At 49.5% G+C, this 17,218-nt stretch overlaps 1 protein-coding gene across 8 annotated transcripts in view; it reads left to right on the forward strand.

Moving 5' to 3' along the window:
• The window catches only part of DNAI3 (dynein axonemal intermediate chain 3), a 100,979-nt gene that overhangs the window by 36,473 nt on the left and 47,288 nt on the right, over positions 1-17,218 (forward strand). For all 8 annotated transcript variants that reach the window (XM_083157883.1, XM_083157889.1, XM_083157886.1 and 5 more), the window contains 11 exons: positions 3,601-3,785; positions 4,147-4,251; positions 4,414-4,557; positions 5,421-5,620; positions 7,767-7,883; positions 10,105-10,295; positions 11,028-11,152; positions 11,264-11,353; positions 12,351-12,428; positions 13,442-13,564; positions 17,094-17,167. In XM_083157883.1, coding sequence (XP_083014009.1) covers positions 3,601-3,785; positions 4,147-4,251; positions 4,414-4,557; positions 5,421-5,620; positions 7,767-7,883; positions 10,105-10,295; positions 11,028-11,152; positions 11,264-11,353; positions 12,351-12,428; positions 13,442-13,564; positions 17,094-17,167 — 1,432 coding nt within the window. The remainder of the gene's footprint in view (positions 1-3,600; positions 3,786-4,146; positions 4,252-4,413; positions 4,558-5,420; positions 5,621-7,766; positions 7,884-10,104; positions 10,296-11,027; positions 11,153-11,263; positions 11,354-12,350; positions 12,429-13,441; positions 13,565-17,093; positions 17,168-17,218) is intronic.

Consider the following 17,218-nt stretch of genomic DNA (forward strand, 5'->3'; position numbering starts at 1 on the left):
CCCCTGGGCATGGACTTCTGCCAGCGCCAGTTACCCCTGGGCGTGGACCTCTGCACATGCCAGTTACCCCGGGATGCCCAGAGTTCTGTTGTTTGCAGTACTTGCTTTATTCTCTGTGTTTGGAGAGTTCTCCTATAGCCTGATAACAAAGCTGTGTCAGACATAATGTGACATATCCACTTGTGGCCCAGCATGTGTCCCTCTGCTCGGGGCTAATGTACCAGCCTGACTGCAGTCAGAGGATAGCACACGTGTTCCATACTACAGACAGAATCCCAGCACTGTATTGTATGTATAGCGCCAGGGGCCGGAGGAGCTTTCTCATTACCCTGCACTGCCGCCAGCAGACTGGTTACATTATATCACACATCATGCGCTGAGGGCCAGTGGGGGCTCATTCATCAGTGCCCCCGACACATTGCAGATGACGCGTGGATCAGCTGTCACGGCCACCACTCCCAGCGTCTGCAAGCTCTTCGGCTAAGAGTCGTTATTGCGGCAGTAGGTCACAGAGAGGTCACCTGCGTTCTGTGGCGGTTTATGTGGCCGTAGTAGGTGTCGCATCCTTTGTCTTATTTTAGCTTGTTTTTCTTTCCGCCTGTATCCTATAGTTATGTGACATCCGTGTGCAGCTGGTGTCCGGGGAAGTCACGCGTGTGCCGGCTATAGACACAGGCTTCTGCCGGTTTCACATTGTTTCTTTCTGTTTGTTTCATCAAATCTAAACTGGTTTAAAGAGAAATGAAGATGATTCTGACCACATCAGATGGACCTTTGTGCTGTCTGCAGCTGTCCTCATGTTCTGTCTTCATTCATTAACTCTCCAAGTCCTAATCCAGGGGCTGGAGACCTGGAACCTCGTCCTGGCCTGGAGCCGCGTAGTGGCCTGGATCCTCACCCTGGCCTGGATCCGCGTAGTGACCTGGATCCGCGTACTGGCTTGAATCCACGTAGTGGCCTGGATCCGCGCGGTGGCCCGGATCCAAAGGGGGGGGGGGGGGGTGTGACGCGGATCCGCGAAGTTACCTGGATCCGCGTGCTGACCTGCATCCCGTGCGGTGGTCCGGATCCGCATAGTGGGCCGGGTCCGCGCAGCGACCTGGATCCTTGTGCTGGCTTGGGTCCTCGTACTGGCCTGGATCCGCGCAGTGGGCTTGATCCGTGCAGTGGTCCGGATCCGCAAAGTGGCCTGGATCCGCACAGTGACCCGGATCCCCCCCGCGAGGCGGCCTGGGTCCATGTACTGGCCTGGATCCGCGCACCGGCCTGGATCCGCGCAGTGACCCGGATCCGTCTAGTGGCCCAGTTCCGCGTAGTGGCCCGGTTCCTCGCACTGGGCCGGATCCTCGTGCTGGGCCGGGACTGCGTAGTGGCCTGGACCCGCGTAGTGGCCTGGATCCGCACAGTGACCCGGATCCCACCGCGAGGCGGCCTGGGTCCATGTACTGGCCTGGATCCGCGCACCGGTCTGGATCCGCGCAGTGACCCGGATCCGTGTAGTGACCCAGATCCGCGTAGTGGCCCGGTTCCTCGCACTGGGCCGGATCCTCGTGCTGGGCCGGGACTGCGTAGTGGCCTGGATCCGCGTAGTGGCCCGGATCCGCGTAGTGGCCTGGATCCGCACAGTGACCCCGGATCCCACCGCGAGGCGGCCTGGGTCCATGTACTGGCCTGGATCCGCGCACCGGCCCAGATCCGCGTAGTGGCCCGGTTCCTCGCACTGGGCCGGATCCTCGTGCTGGACCGGGACTGCGTAGTGGCCCGGATCCGCGTAGTGGCCCGCATATATCTGCTATTCACTTATATTTTATTTCTACACCCTTACAATGTAAACCTATATCTGCTAACGTACAGGGTATGGTGTTGGGGGTAAGAACAGGCCCACAACTAATTGTTCATGTTTTTCTAAAAATATGTCAGTAATGAGTACACCTGTGCCCCAGCTAGGATATCTGGAAAACATGCACTGCTAGGGCCCCCCTCATCTGTGGATGATAAACATTTCCAATTTGAATTAGATCCCCAGTGGGTAACTGATAAGCCTGGTACGCACTACGCGATGTGTGTGGCGATATTGGTGGCATCGGGGACCCGTCGCAGTGCTGGCCTCAGCGACTGCATACGCACCTGCCAATGCTGGCGGGAGGGAGCAACAGAGGGGGTGTGGCGATGGGAGTGGGGGCATTCTGCGGCATGGCCCTTGTTAATGGTGCACCCCTTGTCTGTACATGCAGGGTCAGGGGGCATAGATAACAACCCGCAGGATCGCCCGTGTACACCAGTATTGGGCATACACAATAAGCCATCTTGCTGAGAAGGGGGAAATGAACAATATATCACTGACTGTGTACAGGGGAGCCGAGAGAGGGGGGGAGCAGGTACTAATTACCCGGGCCCAGGCTTGCTGAAGGGGCCCCGCAGGGGCCCTGGTTCGACCCCTCCCCTCCCCCTCCGTCCCTCCAGGGTAGCAACAGTAGCAAACACTTCTACAGCATGTGCTGTGCTGACAACAGGCTCAGCATGAGTGTCTCACTGACAGCATGAGAGGTCATGCTGAGCCTGCTGTCAGCACAGCACATGCTGTAGGTGTGTGTTGCGTCTGAGATTACAGTTTTCTTTCACCCTCCTCTAAACATTTTGGGGGCGTGACCTAAGTGTGGGAGGTGCCCACGCCACACACACTTAGGCCACACCCCCAAAATTTTACCGGGGCCCGGCATTCCTCTCGGCTGCCCTGACTGTGTATGGGGGCTTTACTACTTCCAAATCTATTCTGAATTACTGTTCCTGTGCCCATGGGAAGTGCATAGCTGAAATATGTTCTCCCCAGCCTAAAGGTCCCCACCCTAGCAGATCCAATTAGACAGGCTTACCAAATTCTACAGCCCCTGAAATATGTGAGGACCAACAGACTGTGAGCAATCACCTCACGTGCTCTGCTACTACATATGTGTCCACATACATCTATCCTCCATGTGTTACATACAACGCATGAGCTCAGGGTCACATTGCATCTTGTGTCAAATGGAGGAAACAAAATGCACAAACCGCTTCTGCTGATAAAAATAAAATATGTGGCATGCCTATATTCTGTATGTAACGGCACAAAGCCTCGGTCGCACACAGAATATAGGCACGCCACATATCATTTGAAAACAGAAGTTGCTCATGCGTTTGCATCACTTTGTGAATAAGATGCATTGTAACGGAAACCATTGCACGGAGAGACGCTTGGCGTTACAGAGTCGCGGCATGGCGCGACTGGAAGGGCAGATTAATGCGCAAGGAGGCTAGAGGTACGCCGCGGACGCATCTGTTACCATAACATCCGACTTTATGTCTGCCAAACCCTTCATAAAGAAACGCTTTCACCCCGGGCGTGTCGCCCACTCAGCACCATTCATTAATACTTTTATATTTTTAGATTTGGGAAGAAAAAAAGACTCTTTGTTAGGGGGATACTTTATAAAGTACTTTGCAAAAATTGTGATGATTTAAACCTCAGGTTTATTGAGTATTCCTCATATAATGTATATAGGTTACTGCTAATAACACAGGACCACGCAATAACTGTAAGTGTGACCCTTGTCCTATGTGCAGGTCACCCGGAGTATATCATTCCCCTGGTTCTGACCTCCAAGACTCAGGAGATTTTCCACTGTAAGGTTGACGAGGACGTCACACGCGACAGCCCAATGAAACTCTTACAGAAAGAGGAGATCCTCCGGGACCTGAAGAGCAGGGCCGCAGTTTCCGATTTCAGCCCCTTCAAGTCTGTGATCGCGGTAATATCCATGTGCGATGTCTGCTCGCTACGAGCATTTACTGACACTGAATCCCTAGGGAAAATATCAGATGTGACCCGTGGCGGTAAAACGCGTTGCTCAGATTTAGTCTTCCGCTGCAGCTGTTTGACCTTCCTACTACTGTAGCTCCTCCCACCATGTTATTGTGATACAGCTGTGATTGGACATCACTGGTCCCGCCCATACGAGGGTTATCCTCACACCCTCTGGAATAACATTCTTCCTGTGCCCTTAGCTAAGACTGACCATGTACAGTACAGCTCCACACATTCGCTGCGCTGAGGTTAATATGGAAACCATGTAACAGTCGGTAATATCTGTGTCTTCCCCTTGTTGCTAGGAGTACCCAGGAGAGGAAATGCTGCTCGTTCTAGACACAGAATTCAGATACGGCCAAAACTTTTATCTGGTGATAACCGAGGAAGCCAAAGCGACCATTCTGCACGTACGTAAGATGGTTTTCTGTGACTCCCTGTGAGATATCCAATATTATATGTTGTGTGCCTAGTAGTGTAGATTATAGTGTTATTATACCCTACCGATGTACGCAAGGCATTATTCTGTAAGGGTGGAAGAGAATAGCACATTCTGTCCTGTATCACTGCAGCCGCCAGAACCTATTACTGATGAAGAGGATAAGGAGGAAGACGAGGAGGATATATCCTATTTGCCTCCAGTCCCCAGACCCTGGATTTCTCTGGGCAGCGAGCTGGAAATTGAAGATGAAATGGTGAAGGAGACCCAGAGCAAGGTGATTCTTCTAGGGAACGTCTACTGATTCATTTCCTATGTGCACGTTGTTGTAACGGAAATTCCTTTATGTCTGGAACCTATTGCTGCAGAACGACAAGCTGCATCTCCCACATTGGGACTAATTCAGCATCAGTTGTACAGCTGCTGTCACTACCACGCCAGGTCCTTCCCAGCCATGTGAATTGCATGGCTAATATGCACACCCTTCTAGCTGTGAAGGCTACCATGTATTGGGTCACGTCGGCTCTGTGCGACATCAGATTAAGGGTTGACACATTGCCACGTGCTCGCATGCACAAAAGTGCAGAAATCAACAATTAGCAATTTCATCACTTTAGCAGGACAAGCGAACATGATTTTGTGCAGAGATAAATGAATGTATTAGATAGTTGGGACTCTGTTATGAAACACTGACACAATTACATAAGATCCATAGAGCCACTTGGGAAGTTCTTCTGCCTAGAACAACCGCCCATTCCTTATACACACGCCAATGCTTAGGATGCCTCCAGGTCTTAAACCTGCAGGCAGTAAAGGCTTATATGATATGCAGGATATTGCTAGAGAAGTGATGCAGGATTATTCCGGTATGGCAGAGGAATAATACTGTCATTAATAACAGGATTCTCCAAAAGAAATTAACACAATTATTTTTATCACTAATAATGTTCATTGTTTAATGGCAACCACAACAACGCCTGGTCCGGAAGCTCCGACAATACTAATCCTGGGTACATGAAGGTTTGGTTAATACTTCTGCTCCTGTTCCTGGAAGGAAACCCTAGAACCGTAATTTGAGGGACTGGTCTTCTATATAAAATTCTGTTTATGCATGAACGCGTTTCATCATGTTTCCTACAGATCAAATTCATGATTTCACGGGTACACCGAGAGTTTGGCTCTCAAATTAGCTTCAGCGATTACAACTCATCAGACGTGAAAGACAGTTACATGGAGTGCGCATCTTACCAAGACAAGCGCTTCAGCATTCGGCCTAGAGAGCGAGACCTCGGGATCCAGGTGGTACCATTAATACAGGAACAGAGCACCCAGACCAAGTGGTGAGATCACGTCCTCTCTAATGTTACAATGTCCAAGAGTAAATCCTAAGCATGCGTAGTGACCCAAAATCCACATACAGAAGGGGAACCTCCACTTCTCAATTAGGCGGGTTTGTGTTCTGTGGGTAGGTAAACAGCTAAAATGTCAGGAGGTCTTTCCTTTTGCTTCCCCTGCCGACATTAAATTATAAACAGGTTTAACCCAATTTATCGCGTTGTTCTCTGGTAGACGACTGTTGGACCTCGCTGGCTGAATTGTCCTGATGAGTTTATTGGAATGTTTCTAACCAGCTTCAGACGCACAGGTGTACACCGGGGGAAGGGCTGATACCGGCATTACCGTATAGTCACAGACGCACAGGTGTACACCGGGGGAAGGGCTGATACCGGCGTTACCGTATAGTCACAGACACACAGGTGTACACCGGGGGAAGGGCTGATACCGGCGTTACCGTATAGTCACAGACACACAGGTGTACACCGGGGGAAGGGCTGGTACCGGCATTACCGTATAGTCAGACACACAGGTGTACACCGGGGGAAGGGCTGATACCGGCATTACCGTATAGTCACAGACACACAGGTGTACACCGGGGGAAGGGCTGATACCGGCATTACCGTTTAGTCACAGACACACAGGTGTACACCGAGGGAAGGGCTGATACCGGCATTACCGTATAGTCACAGACGCACAGGTGTACACCGGGGAAAGGGCTGGTACCGGCATTACCGTATAGTCACAGACGCACAGGTGTACACCGGGGGAAGGGCTGATACCGGCGTTACCGTATAGTCACAGACACACAGGTGTACACCGGGGGAAGGGCTGGTACCGGCATTACCGTATAGTCACAGACGCACAGGTGTACACCGGGGGAAGGGCTGGTACCGGCATTACCGTATAGTCACAGACGCACAGGTGTACACCGAGGGAAGGGCTGATACCGGCATTACCGTATAGTCACAGACACACAGGTGTACACCGAGGGAAGGGCTGATACCGGCATTACCGTATAGTAACAGACGCACAGGTGTACACCGAGGGAAGGGCTGATACCGGCATTACCGTATAGTCACAGACGCACATGTGTACACCGGGGAAAGGGCTGGTACCGGCATTACCGTATAGTCACAGACGCACAGGTGTACACCGGGGGAAGGGCTGATACCGGCGTTACCGTATAGTCACAGACACACAGGTGTACACGGGGGGAAGGGCTGGTACCGGCATTACCGTATAGTCACAGACGCACAGGTGTACACCGGGGGAAGGGCTGGTACCGGCATTACCGTATAGTCACAGACGCACAGGTGTACACCGAGGGAAGGGCTGATACCGGCATTACCGTATAGTCACAGACACACAGGTGTACACCGAGGGAAGGGCTGATACCGGCATTACCGTATAGTAACAGACGCACAGGTGTACACTGGGGGAAGGGCTGATACCGGCGTTACTGTATAGTCACAGACGCACAGGTGTACACCGGGGAAAGGGCTGGTACCGGCATTACCGTATAGTCACAGACGCACAGGTGTACACCGGGGGAAGGGCTGATACCGGCGTTACCGTATAGTCACAGACACACAGGTGTACACCGGGGGAAGGGCTGGTACCGGCATTACCGTATAGTCACAGACGCACAGGTGTACACCGGGGGAAGGGCTGGTACCGGCATTACCGTATAGTCACAGACGCACAGGTGTACACCGAGGGAAGGGCTGGTACCGGCATTACCGTATAGTCACAGACGCACAGGTGTACACCGGGGGAAGGGCTGGTACCGGCATTACCGTATAGTCACAGACGCACAGGTGTACACCGGGGGAAGGGCTGGTACCGGTGTTACCGTATAGTCACAGACGCACAGGTGTACACCGGGGGAAGGGCTGATACCGACGTTACCGTATAGTCACAGACGCACAGGTGTACACGGGGGGAATGGCTGGTACAGACGTTACCGTATAGTCACAGACGCACAGGTGTACACGGGGGGAAGGGCTGGTACCGGCATTACCGTATAGTCACAGACGCACAGGTGTACACCGGGGGAAGGGCTGGTACCGGCATTAGCGCACAGCTGTACACCGGGGGAAGGGCTGATACAGGTGTAGGTGACTATATATCTGTATCTGTGTTCCGTAGGACATACCCGCAGAACGCCTGCACTCAGTACGCGCCGCGTGAATTCTCAGAAGAAGAAAAACAAGAGTGTCTGTCTTCTAAAGAGCTGAAGGAATTCATTAACTCTGTGTCACTACGGTAAAAGCGCATGTCACGTGTTAGTGATGCGTGATGTGATGATATGACACACGCTTACATCTCCCTAATGTACACGCGTGTCACAGTGATCCGTACTGTGATGATATGACACACGCTTACATCTCCCTAATGTACACACGCGTCACAGTGATCCGTACTGTGATGATATAACACACGCTTACATCTCCCTAATGTACACATGTGTCACAGTGATCCGTAGTGTGATGATGACACATGGGAACATCTCCCTAATGTACACGTGTCACAGTGATCCGTAGTGTGATGATATGGCACACGCTTACATCTCACTAATGTACACACGTGTCACAGTGATCCGTACTGTGATGACATGACACATGCTTACATCTCATTAATCTACACACGTGTCACAGTGATCCGTACTGTGATGATATGACACACGCTTACATCTCACTAATGTATACACGTGTCACAGTGATCGGTAGTGTGATGATATGACACATGCTTACATCTCACTAATGTATACATGTGTCACACTGATCGGTAGTGTGATGATATGACACACGCTTACATCTCCCTAATGTACACACGTGTCACAGTGATCGGTAGTGTGATTATATGACACACACTTACATCTCACTAATGTACACACGTGTCACAGTGATCCGTACTGTGATGATATGACACACGCTTACATCTCACTAATGTACACATGTGTCACAGTGATCCGTACTGTGATGATATGACACACGCTTACATCTCCCTAATGTACACACGTGTCACAGTGATCGGTAGTGTGATTATATGACACACACTTACATCTCACTAATGTATACACGTGTCACAGTGATCCGTACTGTGATGACATGACACACGCTTACATCTCACTAATGTATACACGTGTCACAGTGATCCGTACTGTGATTACATGACACACGCTTACATCTCACTAATGTACACATGTGTCACAGTGATCCATACTGTGATGATATGACACACGCTTACATCTCACTAATGTACACATGTGTCACAGTGATCCATACTGTGATGATATGACACACGCTTACATCTCACTAATGTACACATGTGTCACAGTGATCCGTACTGTGATGATATGACACACGCTTACATCTCCCTAATGTACACACGTGTCACAGTGATCGGTAGTGTGATTATATGACACACACTTACATCTCACTAATGTACACACGTGTCACAGTGATCCGTACTGTGATGATATGACACACGCTTACATCTCACTAATGTACACATGTGTCACAGTGATCCGTACTGTGATGACATGACACACACTTACATCTCACTAATGTATACACGTGTCTTAGTGATCCGTACTGTGATGACATGACACACGCTTACATCTCACTAATGTACACACGTGTCACAGTGATCCGTACTGTGATGACATGACACACGCTTATATCTCACTAATCTACACATGTCACAGTGATCCGCACTGTGATGATATGACACACGCTTACATCTCACTAATGTACACACGTGTCACAGTGATCCGTACTGTGATGACATGACACACACTTACATCTCACTAATGTACACATGTGTCACAGTGATCCGTTCTGTGATGACATGACACACGCTTACATCTCACTAATGTACACACGTGTCACAGTGATCCGTACTGTGATGACATGACACACGCTTACATCTCACTAATGTACACACGTGTCACAGTGATCCGTACTGTGATGACATGACACACGCTTACATCTCACTAATCTACACGCGTGTCACAGTGATCCGTACTGTGATGATATGACACACGCTTACATCTCACTAATGTACACGTGTCACAGTGATCCGTATGGTGATGACATGACACACGCTTACATCTCACTAATCTACACACGTGTCACAGTGATCCGTACTGTGATGATATGACACACGCTTACATCTCACTAATGTACACATGTGTCACACTGATCGGTAGTGTGATGATATGACACACGCTTACATCTCACTAATGTACTAATGTACACACGTGTCACAGTGATCCGTACTGTGATGACATGACACACGCTTACATCTCACTAATGTACACACGTGTCACAGTGATCCATACTGGGATGACATGACACACGTAATGTACACATGTGAGGGTGGCTACAGTCAGGCGCTAGTGAACAGTGATAGAACAATGACCTTCGCCTCATTGTCAGACGGATCCTCCCAGAACCTAACGCTGCTTATTCTTGTTGTGCAGACTGGAGCTGGCGCTGCAACAGAACCAAATCCTGAATCCGTTTGTGGATGACTGGATCGCGCTGTCGGAGCAGGAGAGCACATTTGGGGGCAAAGCCGATTCCCATCTTAAGGAGTATCAGTCATTTACTGACCACCAGTTTGGCAGCGATAAAACGATCAGCTGCATAGACTGGCACCCGACTCAACACGGTACTTATACCATTTACCGCCAGCATTCAGCCTGTACCCAGCGGTTCTCCCGGCATTCAGCCCGTACCCAGCGGTTCTCCCGGCATTCAGCCTGTACCCAGCGGTTCTCCCGGCATTCAGCCTGTACCCAGCGGTTCTCCCGGCATTCACCCTGTACCCAGCGGTTCTCCCGGCATTCAGCCTGTACCCAGCAGTTCTCCCGGCATTCAGCTCGTACCCAGCGGTTCTCCCGGCATTCAGCCCGTACCCAGCGGTTCTCCCGGCATTCAGCCCGTACCCAGCGGTTCTCCCGGCCTTCAGCCCGTACCCAGCGGTTCTCCTGGCATTCAGCCCGTACCCAGCAGTTCACTACAGTATAGAATGACATAAAGCTCAGCTTTATCTTACTGACTTACTAATCTTACTAAGCACAGACATAAGTCAGTAAGATAAATCCAAGCATTATTGATTTATAGACATTCACTCATGTCTATAAATCACCTGGGAAACGTGCCTGGTTTGGCCTCCATTGCATATGTCACCTATCGGCTTTTTCCCGTTTATCGTATGTGGTGGCATTACCAGACTCCTCCAGGGCCATGCCAATAACAACTGAAGCCACATCTGTGACTTCTATCCCCGGCACAGAACGCAGCCAGCTGGAAACCTGCTCTGCGCTCACATTATACTTATCCTATGTCTTGTAGTTTCATTGTAATGACAATATTCATATGTTATATAATCCATTCCCAGGTATAGTAGCGGTGTCACTGATGGAACGATTGTCATTTGAAGAGCGTGTTAACCTTTCCTCTAAGCTCATCTTGAAGCCATCGCTGATTCTTATTTGGAATCTGATTGACCCCATCCATCCCCAGGTCAGTGAGCAGGTGGAGTGTGTTGCAGTGCAGTGTGTGGCGCTGTGTGTGTGCGTATCACTGATCGCACACTAGTACTATAACACAGTCTCCTCCCGTTTCTTCCGTCAGATGACGCTTGAGTGTCCGGATGATATATACTGCTTTCGGTTTTGTCCCAGTGACCCTGCGGTCATCGTTGGAGGCTGTATTAATGGGCAGGTATTGTGGACAGATTATTATAATAGGGCCAGATATTATAGGCTGCGAGGGGCACAAGGGGTCACCCAGAAATAAGCCAGCGCATTCTATTGTATCTCTGTGATAGGTGGGCTGGGTTCATAAAGAAATGCTCTCTGGCTTCTTAGAGGGAATATAAACTCCCAAACATAGGATATCTGCATAAGGTTTATACCCACTTGGCACCAAGGAGGGCTATTTTCCACCCCACATCTGAGTATACTTACCTTGCGCTATGCCAGAGACTTCATTCTCTGTGGCACATGCGCCATCTTCCCTAATATCACTGGTAAGAGGAGGGACCCGCCTCCTGGGTCATCTTCCCGTCCCTGTACCCGCCATCTGAATGGCGCCCACCTGTAGAACATACCCCTTACTAGGCCACGCCCCTGTGCAAGTACCGGGGTGTCTACGTCCGTGTTTATACCAGTGGTTCCCAGACGGTATATACGTGAATATGAGACTTGTAGATTAAAGGGAACAAAGATTGATTTCAGTTAAATGTAGACCGTACACCCCACCCGAGTTTCTTTTTCTCATTTATTGCCAGATTAACCCGGGGTGGTGGCTTAGTGTGGAGGGGCTAAGCTGGTTCCAGTGACCCGGGAAACCAGCCTAGTTACAGGGAAGTATCCTGGGTCATCCGTCCTGGCTCCTGGTCACACCATATGGAGAGCTGGCACTTGGAGATGATGTCATCACTTAGCAGCAGTAAAGGAGAAGCCCCGGTAATATCCCGGGTTCCACCTGCTATGACAAACCAGTGTCCAGTGACCCGGGCTGGACCCAGGAACCATATTCTGCTATTATTTGTATTATTACAAGTTCTGTATGTAGCATCAGCGTATTCAGCGGTACGTTACAATAGGTGAGACCGGGGAATAGCAGACAGAAGAGAGGTTGGCTGGAGAGCTTACACTCCATATAAATACTGATAAGAAGGACTTGGCATTGTGTAATTGTGTATCTTTCTACCAAGGTTGTACTCTGGGACATCTCTGCATACAGCGAGCGGCTCACAGCTAAAACCAGTGTTACCAGAAACGCCGGCCCGCAGGTAGGTGGTGCGGTAAGTCATTGTCAGTAGGGGGGACATTCACTAAGATGGGAGATCTATGTCACATGGGATGCTGCTAAGTTACTATCTCATATATATTTGGCTACATCTGTCACTCCCTGCGATTCCCGGCACCCCCCCCCCCCCCCCGCGCGACCCTCCTCCCACGATTCGCGGCATACCCCCACCCGCGACCCCCCCTCCCGCAATTCGCGGCACCCCCCTCCCGCAATTCGCGGCACCCCCCTCCCGCAATTCGCGGCACCTCCCCCCCCCCCCCCTGTGTGAGTGTGTCTATAACTCTGGGTGGAGCCTCTGACTCAGAGAACCAGCCCAGTGAGCCCACAGTGCCAGACAGGCTCTGCCTCCCAATGCTGCCCAGCAAAGACACTGCTACTCCACAGCCACCAGGTGAGCGCCCCCTTCCCCCCTCCCCGCGATTCACGGCGCCCCCCATCCCCCCCCCCTCTCGCGATTCGCGGCACACACACCCCCCCGCGACACCCCCCCCGCGCGATTCAAGACTGTGGCAGTCTGATTATAGCGCTTACTACCAGACTATATATTGTATCTCCTATTAGTAATGGTTCTGTTCTCCCCACAGACCACACTCTGGGCTCGCTGTCCCTGTACCAGTCTAATTATATGCTCACTACCAGACTATAAATTGTATCTCCTATTAGTAATGGTTCTGTTCTCCCCACAGACCACACGCTGGGCTCGCTGTCCCTGTACCAGTCTGATTTTATGCTCACTACCAGACTATACATTGTATCTCCTATTAGTAATGGTTCTGTTCTACCCACAGACCACACGCTGGGCTCGCTGTCCCTGTACCAGTCTGATTATACGCTCACTACCAGACACTACCATTGTATCTCCTGTTAGTAATGGTTCTGTTCTCCCCACAGACCACACGCTGGACTCGCTGTCCCTGTACTAGTCTGATTATACAGTCACTACCAGACTATACATTGTATCTCCTATTAGTAATGGTTCTGTTCTCCCCACAGACCGCTCTGGAACCCAAGCTGTCAAGCCAGCCACCGTGTGTGCGATACTGCGCAGTGTCCTCCATAGAGCACGGACACAAGGGCGTGATAACGGATGTGCACTGGCTGCCGGACCTTTATGAGGTAGACAACATCTTCTGTGTAATTTCTGCCACACCGGGGGGTCCACATCCGTGGCCTGGGTGCATGGCCGTGTAGCAGGGGCATTAATGGGTACATTACAGGTTATAGGGTAGCAGTATCCTGTTCCTGTGTCTCCCCAGTAACTTGCACCTTTCTGCCCTAATATTAATTACAGGGGAAACAAAAGAATGTCTGTTGTGCGGTGCACAAGAAATGAACGTATAAAATATACCTTTATTGTTACATTATTTTAAAGTTTCAGCGAAATTTTTTATAAAAACTAAACATACAACATTTAAGGACTAATTAGACCAGGGCTGGGCAACACTGGCCCTCCAGATGTTAATGAACTACACATCCCAGGATGCTTTGCATTAGTTTTGCTATCTGGCCATGCTTAAACTGATGCAAGGCATGTTGGGATGTGTAGTTCATCAACATCTGGAGGGCCGGTGTTGCCCAGCCTTGAATTAGACAGTATAAAAAGGAAATAACATTCCTGACGTTGCGGGGGTTAGCAGATAATCTTTTGGTGTGTACTTTTGGTTAACTGTAAAATAATTGATGCAATCACACTTGTAACAAAAAGTAATATTGTAAGCTGACACAGTATTCATTTGCAAAGTTCTTTGGAGGCAATGTGAAAGCATAAGAGCCGTGTCCTCAAAGCATGCGAACCATGTCCCTTTATGTGACAAATCAAACAATTTCTGTATTTGCAGTGGATCAGATGCGGGCAGCGTCCCGGCCACTCCTTGTCACCCCGCTACTTAGTTTGTCACAAAAGTCAGCTTCTAAGTTGGCCCTGGGGAGTGTCAATACTCGTATTCTAAGTGCCAAGAAAGAAATAGATGTCCGAGTGCTGCTAAGTTTTATATGTATACAGCACCACAGTCAGTGTCCGGGTGGCCGCTGGAAGGTACGCGACGGACCACTGCTTGCAAGGTACACTCGTGTACACACTTTTAAATAAATCTTAAATAAAGCAATAAACATAAATCAATTGTAATCAGGCCCCCTCGCTAACGTGAAACGCAGACGCGCGTTTCGCTATAAGCTTTTTCAAGGCTTTTCTAGCCTTGAAAAAGCTTATAGCGAAACGCTCGTCGGTGCATCAACTTTTTAAATAATGTAACAATAAAGGTTATATTTTATACATTCATTTCTTGTGCACCGCACAACAGACATTCTTTTGTTTCCCCTGTAATTAAGCCTATTTAATGTCTTGCGATAGTACACCTCAACTTAACAGAGACCAAGTCTGCTGAAATTATTGATAATGAGGTTACCCCGGTTACTTTAAAAATTTCCAGTGCAATCTAACACCCCCCTTTTTGTCTGCCCTAATATTACCCTAACCACAGCCTGGCCCTAATATTACCCTAACCACAGCCCAGCCCTAATATTACCCTAAACACAGCCCGGCCCTAATATTACCCTAACCACAGACCATCCCTCATATTACCCTAACCACAGCTCGGCCCTAATATTACCATAACCACAGCTTGGCCCTAATATTACCCTAACCACAGCCCATCCCTCATATTACCCTAACCACAGCCCGACCTTAATATTACCCTAACCACAGCCGGGCCCTAATATTACCCTAACCACAGCCCAGCCCTAATATTACCCTAACCACAGCCCGGCCCTAATATTACCCTAACCACAGCCCGGCCCTAATATTACCCTAACCACAGCCCGGCCCTCATATTACCCTAACCACAGCCCATCCCTCATATTACCCTAACCACAGCCCATCCCTCATATTACCCTAACCACAGCCCGGCCCTAATATTACCCTAACCACAGCCCGGCCCTAATATTACCCTAACCACAGCCCGGCCCTAATATTACCCTAACCACAGCCCATCCCTCATATTACCCTAACCACAGCCCATCCCTCATATTACCCTAACCACAGCCCATCCCTAATATTACCCTAACCGCAGTCCGGCCCTAATATTACCCTAATCATAGCCCGGCCCTAATATTACCCTAACCACAGCCCGGCCCTAATATTACCCTAACCACAGCCCAGCCCTAGCACTGACCTGTGTGTTCTGCTTATTACCCGTATATCGCTCCTAGCGCTGATGTGTGTATTCTGGTTATTACCCATACACCGCTAATAGCACTGACGTGTTTGTTCTGGTTATTACCCGTATATCGCTCCTAGCACTGATGTGTGTATTCTGGTTATTACCCGTATATCGCTCCTAGCGCTGACGTGTGTATTCTGGTTATTACCCATACGCCGCTTATATCACTGACCTGTGTGTTCTGGTTATTACCCGTATATCGCTCCTAGCGCTGATGTGTGTATTCTGGTTATTACCCGTATATCGCTCCTAGCACTGATGTGTGTATTCTGGTTATTACCCGTATATCGCTCCTAGCTCTGACGTGTGTATTCTGGTTATTACCCGTATATCGCTACTAGCGCTGATGTGTGTATTCTGGTTATTACCCGTATATCGCTCCTAGCGCTGACATGTGTATTCTGATTATTACCCGTATATCGCTACTAGCGCTGATGTGTGTATTCTGGTTATTACCCGTATATTGCTCCTAGCGCTGACCTATGTATTCTGGTTATTACCCGTATATCGCTCCTAGCGCTGACGTGTGTATTCTGATTATTACCCGTACACTGCTACTAGCGCTGATGTGTGTATTCTGGTTATTACCCGTATATCGCTCCTAGCGCTGACATGTGTATTCTGATTATTACCCGTACACTGCTACTAGCGCTGACCTGTGTATTCTGATTATTACCCGTACACCGCTACTAGCGCTGACCTGTCTATTCTGATTATTACCCGTACACCGCTACTAGCGCTGACCTGTCTATTCTGATTATTACCCGTACACTGCTACTAGCGCTGATCTGTCTATTCTGATTATTACCCGTACACTGCTACTAGCTCTGACCTGTCTATTCTGATTATTACCCGTACACCGCTACTAGCACTGACCTGTGTATTCTGATTATTACCCGTACACCGCTCCTAGCGCTGACCTATGTATTCTGGTTATTACCCGTACACTGCTACTAGCGCTGACCTGTGTATTCTGATTATTACCCGTACACCGCTACTAGCGCTGACCTATGTATTCTGATTATTACCCGTACACTGCTACTAGCGCTGACCTGTGTATTCTGATTATTACCCGTACACTGCTACTAGCTCTGACCTGTCTATTCTGATTATTACCCGTACACCGCTACTAGCACTGACCTGTGTATTCTGATTATTACCCGTACACCGCTACTAGCGCTGACCTGTGTATTCTGATTATTACCCGTACACCGCTACTAGCGCTGACCTGTGTATTCTGATTATTACCCGTACACCGCTACTAGCGCTGACCTGTGTATTCTGATTATTACCCGTACACTGCTACTAGCACTGACCTGTGTATTCTGATTATTACCCGTACACTGCTACTAGCACTGACCTGTGTATTCTGATTATTACCCGTTCACCGCTACTAGCACTGACCTGTGTGTTCCGTCTCTCCCCAGATTACCCGGACCGGACAGCCATATGAGAATAAGAGCGGCTGCTGCATTCAGCTGGTCACCTGCTCTCCTGACTGGTATGGGGGATTGTGAATCTAATGAGGTGGGGTAAAGCATAACCCATAGCA

Source organism: Crinia signifera, chromosome 8 (genome assembly GCF_055691185.1).
Source record: "Crinia signifera chromosome 8, ASM5569118v1, whole genome shotgun sequence".
NCBI lineage: Eukaryota > Metazoa > Chordata > Amphibia > Anura > Myobatrachidae > Crinia > Crinia signifera.